The 19,473-nt window shown below is 36.2% G+C and overlaps 1 protein-coding gene across 2 annotated transcripts in view; it reads left to right on the top strand.

The window, feature by feature from the left end:
- The window catches only part of Epha6 (EPH receptor A6), a 917,499-nt gene that overhangs the window by 338,852 nt on the left and 559,174 nt on the right, over window positions 1-19,473 (top strand). For both annotated transcript variants that reach the window (XM_048422770.3, XM_085685660.2), the window contains one exon: window positions 18,820-18,975. In XM_048422770.3, coding sequence (XP_048278727.3) covers window positions 18,820-18,975 — 156 coding nt within the window. The remainder of the gene's footprint in view (window positions 1-18,819; window positions 18,976-19,473) is intronic.

Raw genomic sequence — 19,473 nt, forward strand, 5'->3', positions numbered from 1 at the left:
ACATGGGGATTTGAAAACAAGTAAAAGACAGTTGTTACATTGCTCTCTTAAAAGTAGTTTAAACCTTGGGGGCTCAGTCCAGTGCTCCAATGTGGTTCTCTGTCTCGATCTCCATCCATCAACGGGTGAAGGTTCCCTCTGGTGTTGCCTTCTTCGTTGCTCACGTTCTCTTTCCTTCTGCTTCTCGTTTGGACCAAGGGAGTTAAGTCCAGTGTTCCAATGTGGGTCTCTGTCTCTATCTCCATCCATCGCCAGATGAAGGTTCTATGGTGATAAGCAAAATATTCATCAGTATGGTTATGGGCCAAGGCCGGTTCAGGCACCCTCTCCTCTGTCCAGAGAACAATCTGGGGATCTCTCCTTGGACCTGGGATCCCCTTTATAATCAAGTCTCTTGTAAACCCTAAAATAACTCCCTTAGTTGAGATATATGCTTCCCTGATCCCATATCCATCCTTCCTCCCTCCCCCCATCCCAATCCCCTGAGCTTTCCCCATTCCTCCCCTACTGCCTTCTCTCTAACACTCTCCCCTTCCAACAATTCCCCCCCCCCATGCACCTGAGGTTGCCTGGCACTCTTGTCTACTTCCAGTCTCCAGGAGGATAACTACATGATTTTCTTCAGGTTCACCTTATTTAGCTTCTCTAGGATCAAGAATAATAGGCTCAAAGACCTTCAATTATGGCTAGAATCCACATATGAGTGAATACATACCATATTCCTCTTTTTGGGTCTGGGTTACCTCACTCAGTAAAGCGTTTTCTATGTCCATCCATTTGCATGCAAAATTCAAGATGTCATTGTTTTTTACCGCTGAGTAAAACTCTTATGTATATATGTTCCACACCTTTTTTAACCATTCTTCTATTGAGGGGCACCTAGATTCTCCTCTAAATGAGGAGCAGAAGGAGGGAGAACATGAACAAGAAAGGCAGGACCGTGAGGAGTGCGTTCACCCACTGATACAAGGGGACTGATCTAATGAGAGTTCACCAAGGCCAATTGGACTGGGACTGAACGAGCTTGTGATCCAACCAGATTCTCTGAATGTGGCCGGATTCTCTGAATGTGGCTGGCTCGGGGTCTTTCTGAAAAGCCATTGACAATGACACTGGGACATGTTTCCTCTGCATATACTGGATTTTTGGGATCCAGGCTGTTTGGATACTCACCTTCCTGGACCTGGAGGGAGGGGGGAGGAACTTGAACTACCCACAGGGCAGGAAACCCTGACTGCTCTTAGGGATGGAGAGGGAGGAGGAGAGGGAGTGGGGAGAATGGGAGGGTATTGGGAGGAGGGGCGGAAATGGAAACTTTCATAAATTAATAAACTTTTATAAAAAATAAAATAAAATTACTTCTGGCATACAAAAAAAAAGTAGTTTAAACAAAAAGCCTGAGTATATGGAAAGATAGCTGGCTAAGATTTAAGTGTCAAGGTATATTATTTATATATAAATAAAACCTGTAAGGGTTAGCAAAAGTTCAAGTCCCATAAAATATAAGTTATATTTTCATATAACATGTTCTCATCACATAAATCCATTAATAGTATACAGAAAATTAGAGCATATTATGTAACAGAGAGACTGGCTACGAGATAACTCATAAGTTCCATGTAGGAGAATGCAGAAGGAACAAAAGGGTTAATGCTACTGAAACAAAATCTACCAGAAGTTAGATGAGCAAGCACAAGAACTTACAAAACCGGCTGTCAGGCTGTGCAAAAAGGTTTTAATTCTGTATGTGTTGTAAGCCATTTGCGGATATACACTGTAAAGGAAATACTCTACAGTCAAATGCTCACGAGATTCCCTGTCCCTTCAAAACGCTCACTTATATATTCAAAATTCCACCCTGACTATAATGTCAACAGCATATGTAAAGTAGCCAGAGTCAGACAGAAAAGAAAACATTGGAAGATTGAATTCAGAAATGATGATGGCTGAGTATGAGGACACTTGCCTGTGATCTTGAACCTTAGAAAAACAGAGGTGAGAAGATCAGAATTAAACTTAGCCTGAACTGCATAACAGAATGTCATCTCACTAAAATAGTAAGTAAATGGGGAATATGGGTAAGGGTGAGTTTGAGGCCAGCCTGGTTTATGAAACAAGTTCCAGGACAGCCAGAGCTGTTACACCAAGAGACTCTGTCTCAATAATTAATAAAAAATAAAAAGAAATCCCTCTCATGTTGGTAGGCTATAGCAAAATTCCAGCTCCCTTGGCTTTTACATTTCCCATCCTCACCATGATGTTCCCCAGCTTCCACTGTTTTCCAGATGTATTATATCTGTCCATGCTGAACACCTCACAATCAGTTGTCCTCTGGATTTTGACCAGCTAGTTCTCAATAAAGTTCTCTGCTCAAAGAAAAGCTTCGTTGAAGAGAGGCAAGAGTTACAGTTAGTATCTATGGGTATAAGGACAAGTATTTAGAATATATAAGAATTATGCTGGTTTGGTAAAATAATGATTACAGGTTCTCCTCCAAGTTCCATGATTTCATTGCCTCAGGGAGTTGACTCAGATTCTAGTACCAGGCATGAGTTCCCTCCTGATGAACAGACTATAAATCCAACTCGGTAGATATGGGTTGCCACCCAGATACAGTAGCCATTCTAGACATTGTTGTGATTCTTAGAGTTCATTATGACTTGTTTCCCTCCTCTGGCAACTTGCACAGTATGTCGTGGTTCTATGAAATCTAGTACCGAGGGAGTAGGCTTTTGAGTACAAATCCAACTCAAATCATCCAAATCCCATGTTTGAAATATACAACATCCTTAGTAACAGTCCTTTACCTTCAACCTCTGGGCAGCAACTAAGGGCAACAGTAATATACTGCTTTGAGTATCTCTTAGACTCCTAAGAGTCTATCCTAAGATAGTTATCCTAAGATAGTTATCCTAAGATAGTTTCTTATGCCTGGTAATTTATTTTTTATTAGAATATATTAGAATATAGTCTACAGCTCTTTGAAGAAACATTTTTAGCTCTGATGGCTATGGCTATATATCAAAGAGAAAGTTTTCAAAAGAACGAAGAAAACTGTCCAAAAAATTACTCAAAAATGTTTATCATAGTAATGGTTAGGGAAATGCAAATCAAAACAACTTTAATATTTCACTTTACCCCAAACAGAATGATTAAGATCAGCAAAACAAATGGCAACAACAATGCTGAAGGGAATGAAGAGAAATGGAAACTTCACTCACTGTTGGAATTGTATACTGGAGCAGTCATTCTGGAAATCAGTGTGCTTTTCAAAAATGTAAATGTGACTCTACCAAATGGCCCAACTCTACCACTTCTTTGCATAAACACAAAGGACTTTACATACTACTCCTCAGGTACTTACATGTTGACGGAGGCCACTCTTTCATTCTCAGCTGCCCAGAACAAAAATAACCACACAGAAACTATATTAACTGAAACAGTGCATGGCCAATAGCTTAAGAATATTTTCTAGCTAGCTCTTACATATTAAATCAACACATTTCCTTTATTTTACGTTTTACCACGAGACTTATGACTTACTTGCAAAATTCCAGAGCATCTGTCTCCTAGGGTGGTGGCTACATGACCACTCACTAACTCTGCCTACTTTTTCCCAGCATTCAGTTTAGTTTTCCTGCCTCTCTCTATTCTGCCCTACCACAGGTCAAAAAAGTTTCTTTATTCATTAACCAATAAAAGCAGCACATAGACAGAGGACATCCCACACCACTTACAAGGTCATATTCATTGCCACTCTGCACCCAATAGTTAGGAAATATAAACAGCATAAATGTCCTTCAGTTGTTACATAAATAATGGAAATGTGGCACATGTATAGAACATAATACCATTTAGCTATAAAGAAAAATTTGCAGGCAATTAAATGGACCTAGAAAAACTATATTGAGTGAGTCCATATAAGACAAACTCTGCATGATATCTCTTTGTGTTTCCTAGCTCCAAATTATATGTTAATATGTTACCTGAAATGATTACCAGGAAATAGAAAGAAAATATGAAGATAAGAGGTAGAGAGGTCAATTGATAGTAATATCAGGATACAAGTGATGTTAAGGAGGAAATGTGATACAAAGTATGGAATTTTAATTGGCAGGAGAGGTCACTATAAATAGGAAGGGATGGAAGAAAAAAGGGAGGATTAAAAAAATAACTGTAAGGATGTTTGTAAAAATCATGAAGAATTGTTATTTTTATTTGCCTACAATTATATATAATGCGTATAATTATTTAGATATAGATATATGAATATTTAGTGTAATAGAATTCTGAAAAACATATTCTTATTAGTTATTTTGCATGGCTCTTGTTCTACTATTAGCTTTTTATATTATCCATGTTGATTTCTTCTCTGGACCAGGAAACTTACACTCATTTCCATTTCAACATACACCTGCCTGATTCCTCAGTCTCACTTTATATTAAAGCATTCAGTAAAAGGCTACACATTCAGTCTTAAAAGCCAATTTGAGCAACTTTCCTTCATATTAATGTTTCTTCTTGAAACTCAGGCACTTATTTTCACAATATTTATGAGCTACCTGTATATCTACTATAATTGTTTAACTTGAAGTTTATATTTCTTCTCTCCTTAGAGAATAGTTCTCAAACAAGCTCTTTCACATACTTTATGGGTTAATAATAACTGTGGCTTATTATACATTTGCAAAATAATTCCATTATGGAATAATAGAAAATATTGAATCTGAAAATTTCATATACATTAAATAGCTCTTGAAACAGTATGATTATTATATCAATTATTCAATTAAAATACATTAGAGAAAAATTAAATATATCCATGTAGAAATGTACAGCAAGCCTGGAAGCCGAATACATTTATTAGTGGGCCATTTTAAACCAATGTTCTAAAATTGCAGTTTCCTAAATGAAAACATAGATTAAAATACCTTTAAAAATAGTCAGTTCTTAGATGCAGTGGCTCTCTGTGATTGGTAGACAACTCTTATTCTAATTTCATATAATTTTTGGAAATATTCTTTACCTTTGAAGATATCACAAAAGAATGTAATTAAGGAAGAGTAACAGAATATTTAATATTTTTACTTTTTAACTCAATACCCTCTAAAGAACACCAATTTTTATTTAGTTATTAATTTACCAAATATTTACTGAATACCTACTATATATCTAAGCATTATCTCTGAAGAAAAGACCTTAGGACAAAGCTCTATTTCAGCCAGACATGATGGTGCACTCCTGAAACCACAGCATATGCTGGTAGAGGCAGGAGAATCAGGATGACCCTCAATTACAGGTTCCATTTGAAGCTAGCAACCGAGTCCCTGTCACATCAATAAAGACAAATATTTCTCACAATATCCCACAGGCTGATGTGGAAATGAACCTAACTTCTTGAAAAATATTCAAATAGACAAATGTGATGGGCCAAACTTATAATTCCAGACTTTAGGAGGCAGAGGCAGGAGGATTTTTCAATAAGTTGGCCACCAAGGAAAACATGGTGAGATTCTATCTCAAAGTCTTACTTTAAACCACTAAAATTTTTTTTTAAAAAAAGAAAGACCAGTGTCTGAATAATGAAAACCTTTGTAATATGCATTTAGAAGAGGGTAGAGACAAACAATATGTTCTGATAATGGAAGCTACCCCTTTGGCCTGATAACCTATTTACTCCACTTACAAGAGATGGTTCCAATTTAAGGAAACTGGACAAGCAAATACCTAAAAAGATTTAATTAATGGTTTAAAAGTTGAAAGAAAATGATGCCTATTAAGATCTCCTGTACTGGGCTTAACATATTTATTCTTATACATACAGGTATAAACTATCTAAACAAAGTTTCATGTGTGTATTTCTTCTAATTATAATACAGATTGAGAGTTCTGCACAAGAAAACTATGTCTACATTTGCCATTTTTCCAAATATAAGACTTAGAGGTTTATGAAATCTGTAGCTCCCTCTACAGGATAGACCTGCTTACCATGAAATTGAATTTTCCAAAAATCAGCTTACAAATGTTTTGTCTAAGTCATGAGACCTCCAGGCTGAAGTCAATATTGTGTAGAGAAAGGTTCTGTGAGGGGAAGTTTGTGAGCCAAACTGAGAGAACACGTTCTGATCAAACACATCACATCTGTACAATCAGCACCTTCTGGCTTCTGCTGATTACAGAGCCATACAAAGCTATTGCAAGCAATGCACTGGATGTTCCCAATCTTGTCTGTCTGTTGTTGCAGCACATGGCATTTTACCCTTGAATGTGGCCTTGTGATATGAGACTATCTTGCAGCCAAACCATGCTGGATCAATACAGATACTATACTTTAACTGGATGGACAATTCTGTTGTAGTTTAAGTCTATGCTTAAACAATAATTCAGCAAAATGTAGACCAAGGTTGCTGTAAGCTACTAGCAAGCTTATATATATGTTATTCTTTATAACTCTGTGGCTTATTCATACGTCATCTGTGAACTTTAGCATCTGTTCGAGTCTTCAATTCACTTACTAAATGAAGATTCTAATACTCACATCCCTAAGTTTGTTAAACTTAAATAGAATAGCATATTTAAATATCAACATTGTAAACTAAGAGGATAATTGAGAGTGGTTTTTCTATTTATGTTCAATATGCTTAATAAGTCCCTCTAAAAAATCCACTCTGTTAAAAATTAAAGTGTATAATTAAATATTACTTATAGTGGTGCTCTGCATATTTGCTAACATAAATGTCAGAATTCATGTCAGATTGAAGAATCAGTTTTAAGCTTGTTGTTAAACCAGCAAAAGATATGGCATCAAGCTTCCCGAAAGTGACAGAGTATGTGACACTTGGAGCAGTGTGGAGAGAATTTTGTTAAATTGTTCAGATCATCCAGAGAGTCCATTCCATGATCAATCTGCTCTGCAATTCCAAATTTGGTGATAAAATGTCTTTCTTTATAATAAGTGCACAAAATAACTCAATTAAATTGAGGAATACTGTTAAATTTAAATAATCTGCATAAATCTATATTAGTTTTATTTTATACCAAAAATTATGATAAAGAGAATACAAGGCTAAAAAACAAAATCTTACCTGCAAAATAAATTCCACAAAAGTCTATTTATTATAAACATTATTAAAACTTAAATGTCATTATTAATTGTCCTTTAATGGCCACCTCTGTAAAAGGAACGGCAGGTCACTTCCCACTGCCTGGTTAGCTTTACCCGAAATAATTACATGGAAACTGTATTCTTTTAAACACTGCCCGGCCCATTACTTCCAGCCTCTTATTGGCTAACTCTCACATATTGATTCAACCCATTTCTAATAATCTGTATCTCACCATGAGGTCATGGCTTACCAGGAAATATTCAGCATGTCTGACCTGGCAGCTTCATGGCGGTCAGCTGACTCTGCTTTCTTCCTTCCAGAATTCAGTTCTGTCTTCTCCGCCTACCTAAGCTGCTGTCCTATCAAAGGCCGAGGCTGTTTCTTTATTAACCAATGAAAGTAACACATAGATAGATGACCCTCCTCCATCACATCTCCTGTAACCAGATAAGACTTGTGTAGAGGAATAGGAGCCTCAATCCAGCCACATTACCTCTTACCTACAATTTGCCTTGCCTTCAGGATATACTGGGACAAAGGTGGCACAGAAATTATGGGGGTGACCAAACAATGGCTGGTCAATCTTGAGACCTATACTCAGAGTGGGGGCCCAACCATGACAATGCCTGGAAGAACAAGACCCAAGGGCTGGGCATCCCAGTGACCTAAGAAGGAACCAAACATGATGGGAAAAAAGAAAAAGTGTTAATGAAATGATTCCTAATGATATTCTGCTACTCTCAAGATCATTGCATACCCCAGTTTTCCACAGAGAGGACTCAACTAAAAACTGACAGAAACAAATGTAGACATCTATTGCCAAACATTAGATGGACCATGGGGAATCATTTGTAAGAGGAGGAGGAAGGATCATGGGAGTCAGAGGGGCTAAGCACACCATAGCAAAACATCTGGGCTCATGGATGCTGGGAGAGACTGAACTGTCAGCCATAGAACTTACATGGCACTGACCTGGGCCCTCTGTACATGTGTTTCAGTTGTGTGGCTTGGTTGTCTTATGGGACTCCTGACAGAGAGAGCAGGGACTGTCTCTTACTATTTTGCTTGCTCTTGGGACCCTTTCCTTCTTCTGAGTAGCCTTGTCCAGCCTTAATAGGAGAGGAGGTGTCCAGTCTCACTGCAACTTGATATGTCATGTCTGGTTGATATACATGGGAGGTGTGGGCAACCACTCCCGGTGGTCTGCATCATCACCCACCAGTATGGACCGTGGCTCCATACCTTCCACGAGCTTGGGGTGAGATCCTAGGGGTTAAACATAAGACGCGCGCGCGCACACACACACAGATAGAGAGTCCAGGTCATTCGCCAAGAGGTGAATGCCTCGTTTATTCAGCTTCATTGGGGTAAATATACCCTTTTGCCCCAGTAAAGGAAACCCCTCCCAACCGGGAGTGAGATCACAGTGTTGAGAGCCAGGCTCTGAGGGCAGGTAGTTCCCTGGCAGGGGGTACGGGCCTGGGAGCCTTGACAGACAGTTAAGGGGAAGATCAGGCGCCATGAGAGACCTCCTTTGCAGGTGAAATTACCATACCAAAGACGAAACAAGTCTCTATGCTAAATCCCCCAGGCTGGCAGAATGGAACAGAAGTTAACAGGAAGCTAAGCTGGTTTAGCATAAACAGTTCTTGTATCCTGTGCTTTGGCCTCCAGGAGCAGGGGAAAAGCCTGCCATACAACAGGGAGGCTTGCCCTTTTCTGAAGGGAAGGGAGAATAAGTGGATGAGGGACAAGCAGGGGTCTGGGAACAGCCGGGAGAAGGGAAACTGATCAGGAAAAATTAATTGATTTATTATGCAATAAAACATCTATGGTTCAAACAGTCTGTTTCTGAAAAAAGACAATATGCAAAATTTTCCATACACATTAAACCACTGATGTACGGATCTCTGTGAGTTCAAGGCCAGCCTGGTCTGCAAGAGCTAGTTTCAGGACAGGTTCCAAAGCTACAGGGAAACCCTGTTTCAAAAAAAACAAACAAAAAAAAAAAAACAAATAAGCAAACAAACAAACAAAAATCTGGTGTGCCTTGGGCAGAAGATTCAGATTACAGGATGAGATAACTTTAGTTCTAAAGTGCCTAACTCTCTTAAGATGTGACTTGGAGTAAGTTTATCTGATGTTTCAGATGCTTCTTAAAGATCCACCCCAATACTAACAGTGGAATGGCACCAACCATATATTTTTGTCCCATAACCTATAATTTTGGCAGTGATGCACAATGGCTCTTCTCTGCCCCAGGTAGTACTCACCTCTGGTTCACACTCAGGACTAAAGGGTCCACACTCCAGAGCCCAATGTATGACTAACAAATAGGTGTCTGGAAGTGCAGCCGAAGCCTACTCATCCCTGCATTGTCCTCTCCCTGGGGGCTTCCTCTCTGTTTTATCATGCTGGCTAGTTTTAAAAGCATCCAAGAAGACCAGGTAGATTCACTATCCACTTTTATGAACCGAATAGGAAGGCATATAGACTCACTTCTACTACAGTTGTAAACTCACCACATTAAAGAAAAGATCATGGGAAAATCCTTGTGAAGAATTTCCACACATTTTCAATACAGTGGGGTTTGAAAATTATATTTTTGAGGCCAGCTTGGTGAAGCACATTACTTAAAAGCAGTTATGTGGTTGGGTGTTTTCTCAAACCACATTTAAAATCTTTACAGCCACTCCAAAGACATTTACTTACTGTTGTTCCTGTTTTCTTGTTCTATTTGTGTTGCAATATCAAAATGCCACAGTTAGGATGACTTAAACAACAACAGTAATGGCCTTCTTGGAGCCCTAGATGCTCAGAAGTAATAATATTAGGTGCAGAAGATAAGGTGCCTTGTCTGAGCTCTGTTAAAGGCCTGCACACGGCCATCTCCTCACTTTATCCTCTCACAGGAGTGAGTAGGCTGCTCTGGTCCCATTACTCCTGAGGGCACTAATCCAGTGAGTACACCACCCTGATGACTTCATTGGCATGCAAAGCTACCATCTGTGAATCCTTATGCTATCACACAGTTGAAACTTCTGTGTGTGAATATAGAGAAGAAGCTGACCTTTGGACAGTAGTGTCTGGTTTTCCAAATGAGAAAACATAATCCAAAGAAAATTGCTGCTGGAATTGCAAGTGATTGTAAAATAGAAAAAGCTAAACTCAAGTCCATGCATTCGACAAGTAAATTCTTGTGTGTCTGTGGGGGGGGGGGGAGTTAATTTATATTGGAATAGTTAAACAAGTTGTATACATTGTGGCCACTAGTGGCAACTTGTTTGGGTAGCTCAATATCTGTTTCTGTGACATCTTGCTTTGTCTTGTAAGATTTTAAATTAAACAGTATGAATGAGAGAAGTCAGTATATGATTTTCGGGTTGATACCCTCTTTTTAATCTAGCAAATTTATTTTTTATGTTTTAATATAACTTATGTTTTATTATAACTATGGAAAAATCCATAAATATCTACCAGAAGTGGAAAGGTAAATCAAAAAGAAAAGGAATGAATATTCCTCCCTTTTTTGCCACCTTCTTTTGAGACAAGATTCAAACTTGCTATGCAGCTATGTATTAAGGAGTAACTAAGGACTCTGTATTTATTTTTTCTTTTCTTTTTTTGAAAACCTAGTTACTGACTGGGATATTGAAATCTTTTTGCCTCAATTTCTTGCTCTTAGACATGCTAAGAAGAATCAGGCCAACATATATACAGGTGAAGAGTTAAGCCCAGCAGTTAATAAAAAGAATCCTGGGACTGCTCTTCTCGGCCCTTCCTACTGATATTCCCTGCAGAAATATTCTGGACTCAAGTTTTTCTTCCTTATAATCCTGCGCCTAGAAAACTGTGACTTTCTAACATCCACTGCACTTCTTACCTCTGCACCTGGATGATCAGCTCTGGCCAAGTGAAATGAATATAGAATATCTTAGCTTCTTTTCTCAGTGTTGTGAAAAACAAAATATCAGACAAAAGCAATTTAAAGCAGGAAGGATTAATAGTGAATGAGTCTGAGTGCAAGTCTATCATGGCATGGAAGTCATGGCAGCAAAGGAACAATGCAGCTGGTCACACTGCTCCCACTGTCAGGAAACAGAGACAGATATGTGATCAACTTCTAGAGGCAGGGGGATTTTTATATTCTCAGCATTAGGAATTCTCATTTCTACTACCAAATAGGATGAACAAGGTTGTGTTAATATCTGTCCATGGTGTGATATGCATGCCCACATGCACAGTTTATTCAGAAGAGTGTACTGGCAGTAGGTAGTGAAAGCGAGGGGGATGTTCTATGTCAATAGTTATTAGTACCTCAATGTCAATAACCGTCTAACTTGTTCACTTATAACGTGTCAAGCTAACAGGCTAAATGGTCTACAGGATCTTGGGGATTTTCTTTTCTCCTCCCCTCATCCTTTCATAAGCTGTTAGAATCACAGGTGTGTGATACTGTGTCCTTGTTTACTAGTTTCTCAGTTTTACCTCAAGTCCTAATGATTACACAATAACACTAACCACTAAGCAATCTCAGCAGCCCATAACAGTGTGTGTGTGTGTGTGTGTGTGTGTGTGTATCTATGTGTGCATGTTTCTCTTGTCTTTATAATGGCCCTGCTAAAAGGTTAGATTAATTTTTTAAGGATACATAATATTACTATTTACAAATTAATACCTATAACTTTAAGAATTTCCCTTTGCCATCTATAGATTATTTGTGAAGAAACAAATATTTATATTTATGTACTCTTAAGTTTTTAATTTATTTTTTATTCCTTAGGTCTCTTTTTAGAGTTTTACAAACTGTATAACCATCTTGAAGTAAAAGACTACCTTTGACATTTCTGAAATTTTTTTTAGAAATGAGTTCTAATATTTTAAGAAAGGATGAAGATCACTAATTTTATTGTTAAGTCATTTAAGTTTATATAAACTTGAAATCTAAAAGATACCTGTGAGAAAAATTCATTCAGTACATTAATATCACTTCCTAGCACAAGATACAATTTACAATTTAATCAGTTGCTAAGAATTGTACAACCTGAAATGCCATCTAGGATTTCTAGCAGCCTTTTGTATTCTACGTATTCTACTTCTTCTTCTTCTTCTCCTAAAAAAACCATCAATATCAGTGCTTATAACCTTGAAATTTTACTTTTAAAATGAAAAGTACATTTGTACATTTCTTGACTTTTTTGCACAGGCAGAGTTAGATCTTGCTTTTGCTTGTGTTTGTCTATATGCAACCTTGTGCTTTGTATTGCACAAAATTCTTGACTTTATTTTTTCTGAAAAACATGAAACTTCATACTTTAATGTTTTATTTATTTATTTTTATAACTATGTGTATCTTTTCTGCATGCATATCTCTGTACCACATGTGTGGATGGTACTGGTTGTACCAGAAGAGTGCACTTTATACTCTGGAACTGGAGCTACGAATAGTTGAGAGCCCCCATGGGTGCTAGAAATTGAACCCAGAACTTTTGGAAGAACATCAATTGCTCCTAATTGCAGAGTTATTTCTGCAATCCCTTCAATATTTTTGAAAGAAAAAAAAAACTGTACTGTACATCATCCACTACATCAGTATTAGTGATAAACCCATCACCATGGTTACATGAGTGTGTTTATAGTAAATGCTAAATTTAATGGCATGTGTCATATGTTCATTTTAAGGAATTAGTTCAGGTTTCTCAAGTTATAAACATGTTGGGGGAAGTAGACATCTGCTGAGTTTAGCTTAAGTTATTTAATTTACATTAATTTTTATATTCTGTCTTTTACAAATGAGCCATTTCTATAGTATCTGATATCTATTTCTCTTGCATTTAAATCCTTGATACTTTTAACAGTAGTGTCAATGCAACTTAAATCATGAATTCATTTATAACTTAACTATTCACAACTAAATATATTCTAACTGTATGAGGAAAATTCAGCAAAGTATAAATTTTCTATTAAATATTGTTGATTGAACTTAACAGTTTTCCTCAATTCTCTTAAGATATGTTACCAATAAGACCTAGGGTATATGAGTTTACATTAGCCAAAATAAAATAAGGAAAAAGGAGAAAAGGAAATACATAGATGAGAAAGATTAACATATAAATATGAGTCTGAAAATGAAAATAAAATAGAGGAATGGGAGCTCACTTGACAGTGGAAGTTCATATAGCTGACTTTAGGAAGCAAAACTACTTGACTTTGGACTTTTAGGTTGAGTAGATATAAAGGAGTAGGAATGTAATTTCAAACAGCATGTCTGGGTTAAATCATATTGGATACCAATAGTTCTCCAAGGCAGTTCAAATAATTTAACAGTCTCAGCAAAAATTGTTATTGAATATCTATTTACCTTTGGCACGCAAGTTCATGGCAACAGAATTGTTTTGGATATTATAACATTTTACTATGTGATTTTAATCAAGTAAGTATAGTAGTGAGAAGAAGGACATTAAAGAAGTAAAAGTCATTTAGATAAATTAGAATTTAGGGGGATTCACCTGTCTGGCATATACATGACTTCTTATATATGCCAAGAACTTCCATGTATGAAGAAGTCATTTTTAATACACAAAGCATCAGACAAGTGAATGGTGTTTATAAGACATGATAGATGTACAATCTGTACAATTTGACACAGAGAAAATTCCCAGACTATAGCAGAAGAGGGAAAACCCTGGCACAGTCTGGCAGTGTCTTTTCCGTGGAGATGCTATGAGACACCAGTGAAATCACAACAACTGGGCTTTGTAGTAGTGTTTGGGGAAGGACAATGAGGAAGGACAGTGATGTTCTAAGAAGGGACTCCAGAGAGGCTCTTTCTTAGTGCTCATCTGAATTTTGCAGTAGAAAACAAAACAAAACAAACATTGTTTTTAAAGAGTTATGTAATGTATACTACAATTCTTAAAGAATCAGGAAAAAAAAATTGTAACGGAAACAATGATCAAATACCACAAAATGAAAATGAAAAGAAAACACTAGGATGATACTTAAGGCCTAAGATTTAGAAGTTGGAGAAATAGCACAGAAGCACACTGATTGGTCTTCTGGAAAACTGGGGTTTGGTTCCCACACAAACACAGCTGTTCACAATGGTCTTTAAGTCCAATCCTAGGGGATCCACATTAAGTTCTAGCATTCATGGGTGGTTGTCTTGGTCCAGTGCCAGCCTGGGCCATCAATTGTTTTTCCGGACCAGAGAGGAGGTGTGGAAATAATTGAGACAACTCACATGGCTCTATAGGAAGGGGGATTCTCAGTGATCCCTCATGGTGGTCTGCCTGCACACACACACAGTGCACACACTTACATGCAGGCAGAACACCATATGCATAAAATAAAAGTTAAAAAATCATTAAAAATACATAATATTTGAGTAACCATATTAAGTAAAATAATATCTCTCTCAATTAAAAACCCAAAATCATTGATTTGTATTTAAAAGAAGCAAGTGGTTAAATAAACACATAAAAGACCAAACATTGTGTTGCCAACAGAAAACAAATAAAAAATCTAAAAACAGATAAAATAAAAGGCAGGCTACATTTAGCAAAATATAGTCACTATAATAGCTGTTATAGTTTTCAACTGTATTTTGCTAAATGTAGACTACATGTACAGCTTTTGTACAGTGGTTGTACCTCAAGAAAGCTATAATGTGATGTGTTGTTTGTGATAAACGACAAGAACTCTAAATCCTTTGCTGCAGTGAAAGCCAACAGTTGGTAGATGTTCAATCAACTGAAGAAGAATATAAATGCTAGTCTGGTATTTCAGAGTCTGTGCATTGCTAAACTTTATCACAAAGCACAATAAAATATATATTTCTGGCCTTGTACACAAAGAGCCTAAATCAAATGTATCATATGTTTAAATAATCATTAAAATATTTAAAATATTCTTCCTAGCGTTTGTTTGTACAGCAGCAGACAGGGGCCAGACCTGGGCACACAGAAGTCATTTTCCATTTTCTGCTGGACAAAGCACGGCACAACAGTTGTATCAACTACAGTGACTTGGGAGAAAATTTGAGCTGGCAGAACGCAGAGGCAGGCATTCTGAAATTAATGCATGAGATCCAAATGTAGATTTTAAAAACAGATCTGTATGATTCTGGATAGAAGCTGCAGTGGCTACAATAGTTGAAAGCAATGAGAATTTAAACTATAGGCCCATTTCTAAACAGCTTCTTCTCTAAAAGACAAGCAAACAAACAGAAACAACCACATTATAAAATTTTAGCTTTCCAACAATATATCATAGAGTATTGACATGTGTAGGAAGATATTCGTACCTGGGCTGCAGGCAATCGGCAAGCTGTTCTGTTTATGTTGTTCATTGGAAACAAGGAATACACACTATATAAATAGTAAAACAGGATGTTATAGGTAAAACAAAAAAAAACACATATGTTATAAGAAAACATTTACAGAGTTCTCGAGTTATGAGTCTGTTATTTCATTTCAAACAGAACTACAACCAAAACGTAAACTACTAACTAAATAGATACAGACCATTTCTTCTGTTTGTGCAATTATAATAATATTATAGCAAGTACTTGTGAATTCGTTGTTCATTATCTTGTTCAATTTTTTAAAAATTTTATGGAAACTAAATATATAATTGAAATATACTGATTCCAGTAGATAGCATCAAGCTGATGCTCCTCTGTCTTGTGACTATCACTAAACCTTCAGTTAACAGATAATAAGCTTGGATCATTTATGAAACAACCTGAAGGTATGTAGTGTTTGTAACTTCAGTGTATGCTATAAAGGAAACTTGAGTGCCTAAAATAGCATTTTTTCATTTATTTTATTGTCAGAATTAGGTATATATACAAACACACACACACACATACATATAACATACACATCAAATAGTGAAGAGGGACATATGCTAGACCTAGATAGACAAATGATCAAAATCAACATGAGCATTAATTTCAAATGAAAATTTTTATTTTATTGTCTTATTTTTGTTTATTTTATTATGTTTTACTTTATTATCTTCTTTAACTTTCTATTTTTATTTATTTATTATTTTATTTTGAGAGCCTTATGTATGTCAGCCTGGACTTGCTATGTCAACAAGAACAATCTGGAACTTCTGATCCTCTTGTCACCATGTTTTAAATACTGAGATTACAGAAATACAATGGCATTTGACTGGTTTACATGGTGCCATGCATGGAACCCAGGGTTTTATATATGCTAGTGAAAACAGTCTACCAACTGAAATAGATTTAAGGCCTCAATTTCACTCCTTTTCTTCTCACCCCCACTAAATAGTTCATTTTGCTATCTTAGAACAATCGTTAATATATTTTAAGATAGCCTGTTCCTCTAGCTTATCATGTAGTACTTCTAAAAGGAAAAGAAAAAAACCATTTTAGGTCTATGATAAGTAATGTCTTGAACACAGCATGCATTTAGTAGCCATACATGGCCCTCAACAAAAAGAAAAAAAGAATAGGACAGCAGACTCTCACTGTCAGTTCATTTGAGGGTGTAGATTTAAGCACCTATTAGTGACAGCTATTGTGCCAACCTGCTCTTGTGAAACCCATCAACACAAAGTAAATATTTACCATAGGAAACATTTTGAAATGGCAGTAGGGAACAGGATCTATGAGATGAGAAAAATAACTAAGAGTTAGTACAATGAATGGGTCATGGTTTTATAATAAGAAAAGAGATGTGCCAATCCAGAGAAAGGCTTACTGCAGAAAACAAACAAATAAACAAATAGAACCTGTGGATGGTATAGAAATAAAGAAGTCCTCCAAAAAGTCATTCTTTAGGTATCAAATACTCTTTGGGGATCTAAGCACGCCTAGCTGATTTTTAGGCCCTGGAGATGAACTTTAGCCAATGAAACAGACAGAAATCTCTGCCTGATAAAACACGCAGTCTAATGGGAGAAGATTTTTAAAACTAAATGTGCCAGATGTCAGATGTTGTTAAATCACTTAGGAAAATCAGTGTGGAAAGCCATGGCGTGGTAAAGCCGGGCTTACAGTTTAGAAGAGGGATCAAGGAGGCCCTCAATGAGAAAGTGACATTTAAAGAAGCCTGGTCGCACAAAGACAGTGAGCATAAAGGTATCAGGCTGCGGGATAGCGGGTGAAGAAACACTTTGGTGGGAGCAATATGTGTAACCATTTTAGCACATTGATCTTCTGGAAGTCATTGTGGTGTAAATGTTAGTCACCAAAAAAAAAAAAAATAAAAGATAATAATGTCTTACCAGACATATGTTAAGTTAAAAAGTCTATCTTTATATTCTAAGTGGTATTTATAAAATTTGAATGGATGATCAACTTTGTAAAGCAAATTATTTCTCTGTGCCTTTAAAATAATATTTAAATATTTGAAATAAAGTGTGGATACTCAAAATACAAAAACCTCAATTACGTATGTATTTCTATATAAATTGACCTTTTTAGAATTTAAATTTTAATCGATAAAATAACATCTAAATAGGGTTATTTTTAAAAATAATTTTTGAAATGATTAAAATTGTCTTCTATATCAAATTATTTTAAGTTGTAAAATTAATTAAGCAGTTATTCATTTTATAAAATATAAATACTTGAATGAATGAGTATAATCTGAGATTTTATAGCAATGCTATAGATCAAGGAGAAAAAAACACTTTCTTTTCAAAGAATACTTTAGTTATGAAAGTGCCAGGAAATTAATTATATGTTATTTGCACACTGTCAGGTATTCTTAACTGGTTATGTGTATAACACTAGTGTGTGATCATTTTAAAGAATAAACTGCTGCTGATATGTGCTTCCTGTTGACACTGATACTGATATGGAATGAGTGTGTGTGTGTGTGTGTGTGTGTGTGTGTGTGTGTGTGTGTGTGTGAGTGTGTGTGTGTGTGCTCCTAAGGACTGACTATAAGGTTTCACACATGCCAAGCAGCATGTACATTGTTGACCGTGAGCTACAATCAACCTTTTTTTGTTGTCATTTTCACTTGAAGACTAGGTTTTTTCTAAATTGCCAAGTTTGCCCTTGAACTACTTCTGTAGCCTAGATAGGCCTTGAATTTTCAGTTCTCTTGTATTAACCCCTAGGATCTGGGATTAGAGACTTGCTTTAGCAGATTTACCATTTAGAATTAAGAATTTTATTACTGTGAATTACTCAGTCATTTACCAAAAATATTATAAAGTTAAAGCTCCAAAAACAATACAGTTTCATTATAGACAATAGAATACTTAACCACTACCATAATTGCTGAGGATGTGCTTTGGTCAAAAATGTAAGTCTTAAAATATTCAAAGTCTGAGGGTGAATGAATTGAAGATGCATTTTGAATTGTGTGCCTCTATATTATTTAATACTATCTCTCCAAAATACACAAAACCATCTCTTTTATGGCCAAGTATGGGTATCCTCACATATACATTACCCAGAATTGTGTATGGATGTGAAAATGGTTGTGTACACATTTGCATGAGGATGTGTTCTTTCCAAATTAGCTTAGCTAATTTTTTAACATTATAATTGTTCTAATAATTGAATAGTTAATTTTTATCAATATTAGCATTTATGTTGACTTTTCTGTGCATGTATGAAATTGAATTTTGAGATACAAAGTATGTTTGATTTATAACATGTGAAAAAAACAAAAGGACTTTGGTGATGATAGCTAAAAAGAAATTGTTTTTTCTTTCTACACAGCTTGCAGACCAGGGTTCTATAAAGCATTTGCTGGGAACACAAAATGTTCCAAATGCCCTCCACACAGTTCAACCTACGTGGAAGCAACTTCCGTCTGTCAGTGTGAAAAGGGTTACTTCAGGGCAGAAAAAGATCCACCTTCTATGGCATGTACTAGTAAGTCTACATTTTATTTTAGAAAATTCTGTTTCTAATCTTGTCTGTATTTTAAACTCTTAAACATAAGTAAATGTGCAACATCCTGAACCAGTAAAAGTGTCTTGGCTAAGAGGGAAAAGTCCCCCTCATCATAGTCCCTCTTCAAATGGTTGTGAAGAGTGGAAAATGTTTCTTTTTCAAAAGTGCTACACATCCTTGCTATAGTATATACTATACTATACTGACCTACTTTGAGGTACTGCAAATTTTCCCAAGCTAAAACTTGTCTTGAAGAAATTAAAAACTGATAAGTAAAACTCCTGCATTTTCTTTAACCAGAGTAGAACATATTGTTAGAGAAATATGAAACTCATCACTTGAGGGAGAGTCCAGAGGAAAATTCGTAATTGATTCTTTGTGACTAACCTGCAGACAAACTTAGGTTTCCTTGATCTTTGACTATAAAAGATGGCATTTTTGAATTTGTACACATTACCCCTCCTCTCTCTCTCTCTC

Source organism: Myodes glareolus, chromosome 2 (genome assembly GCF_982192425.1).
Source record: "Myodes glareolus chromosome 2, mMyoGla1.1, whole genome shotgun sequence".
In the NCBI taxonomy this organism is placed as follows: Eukaryota; Metazoa; Chordata; class Mammalia; order Rodentia; family Cricetidae; genus Myodes; species Myodes glareolus.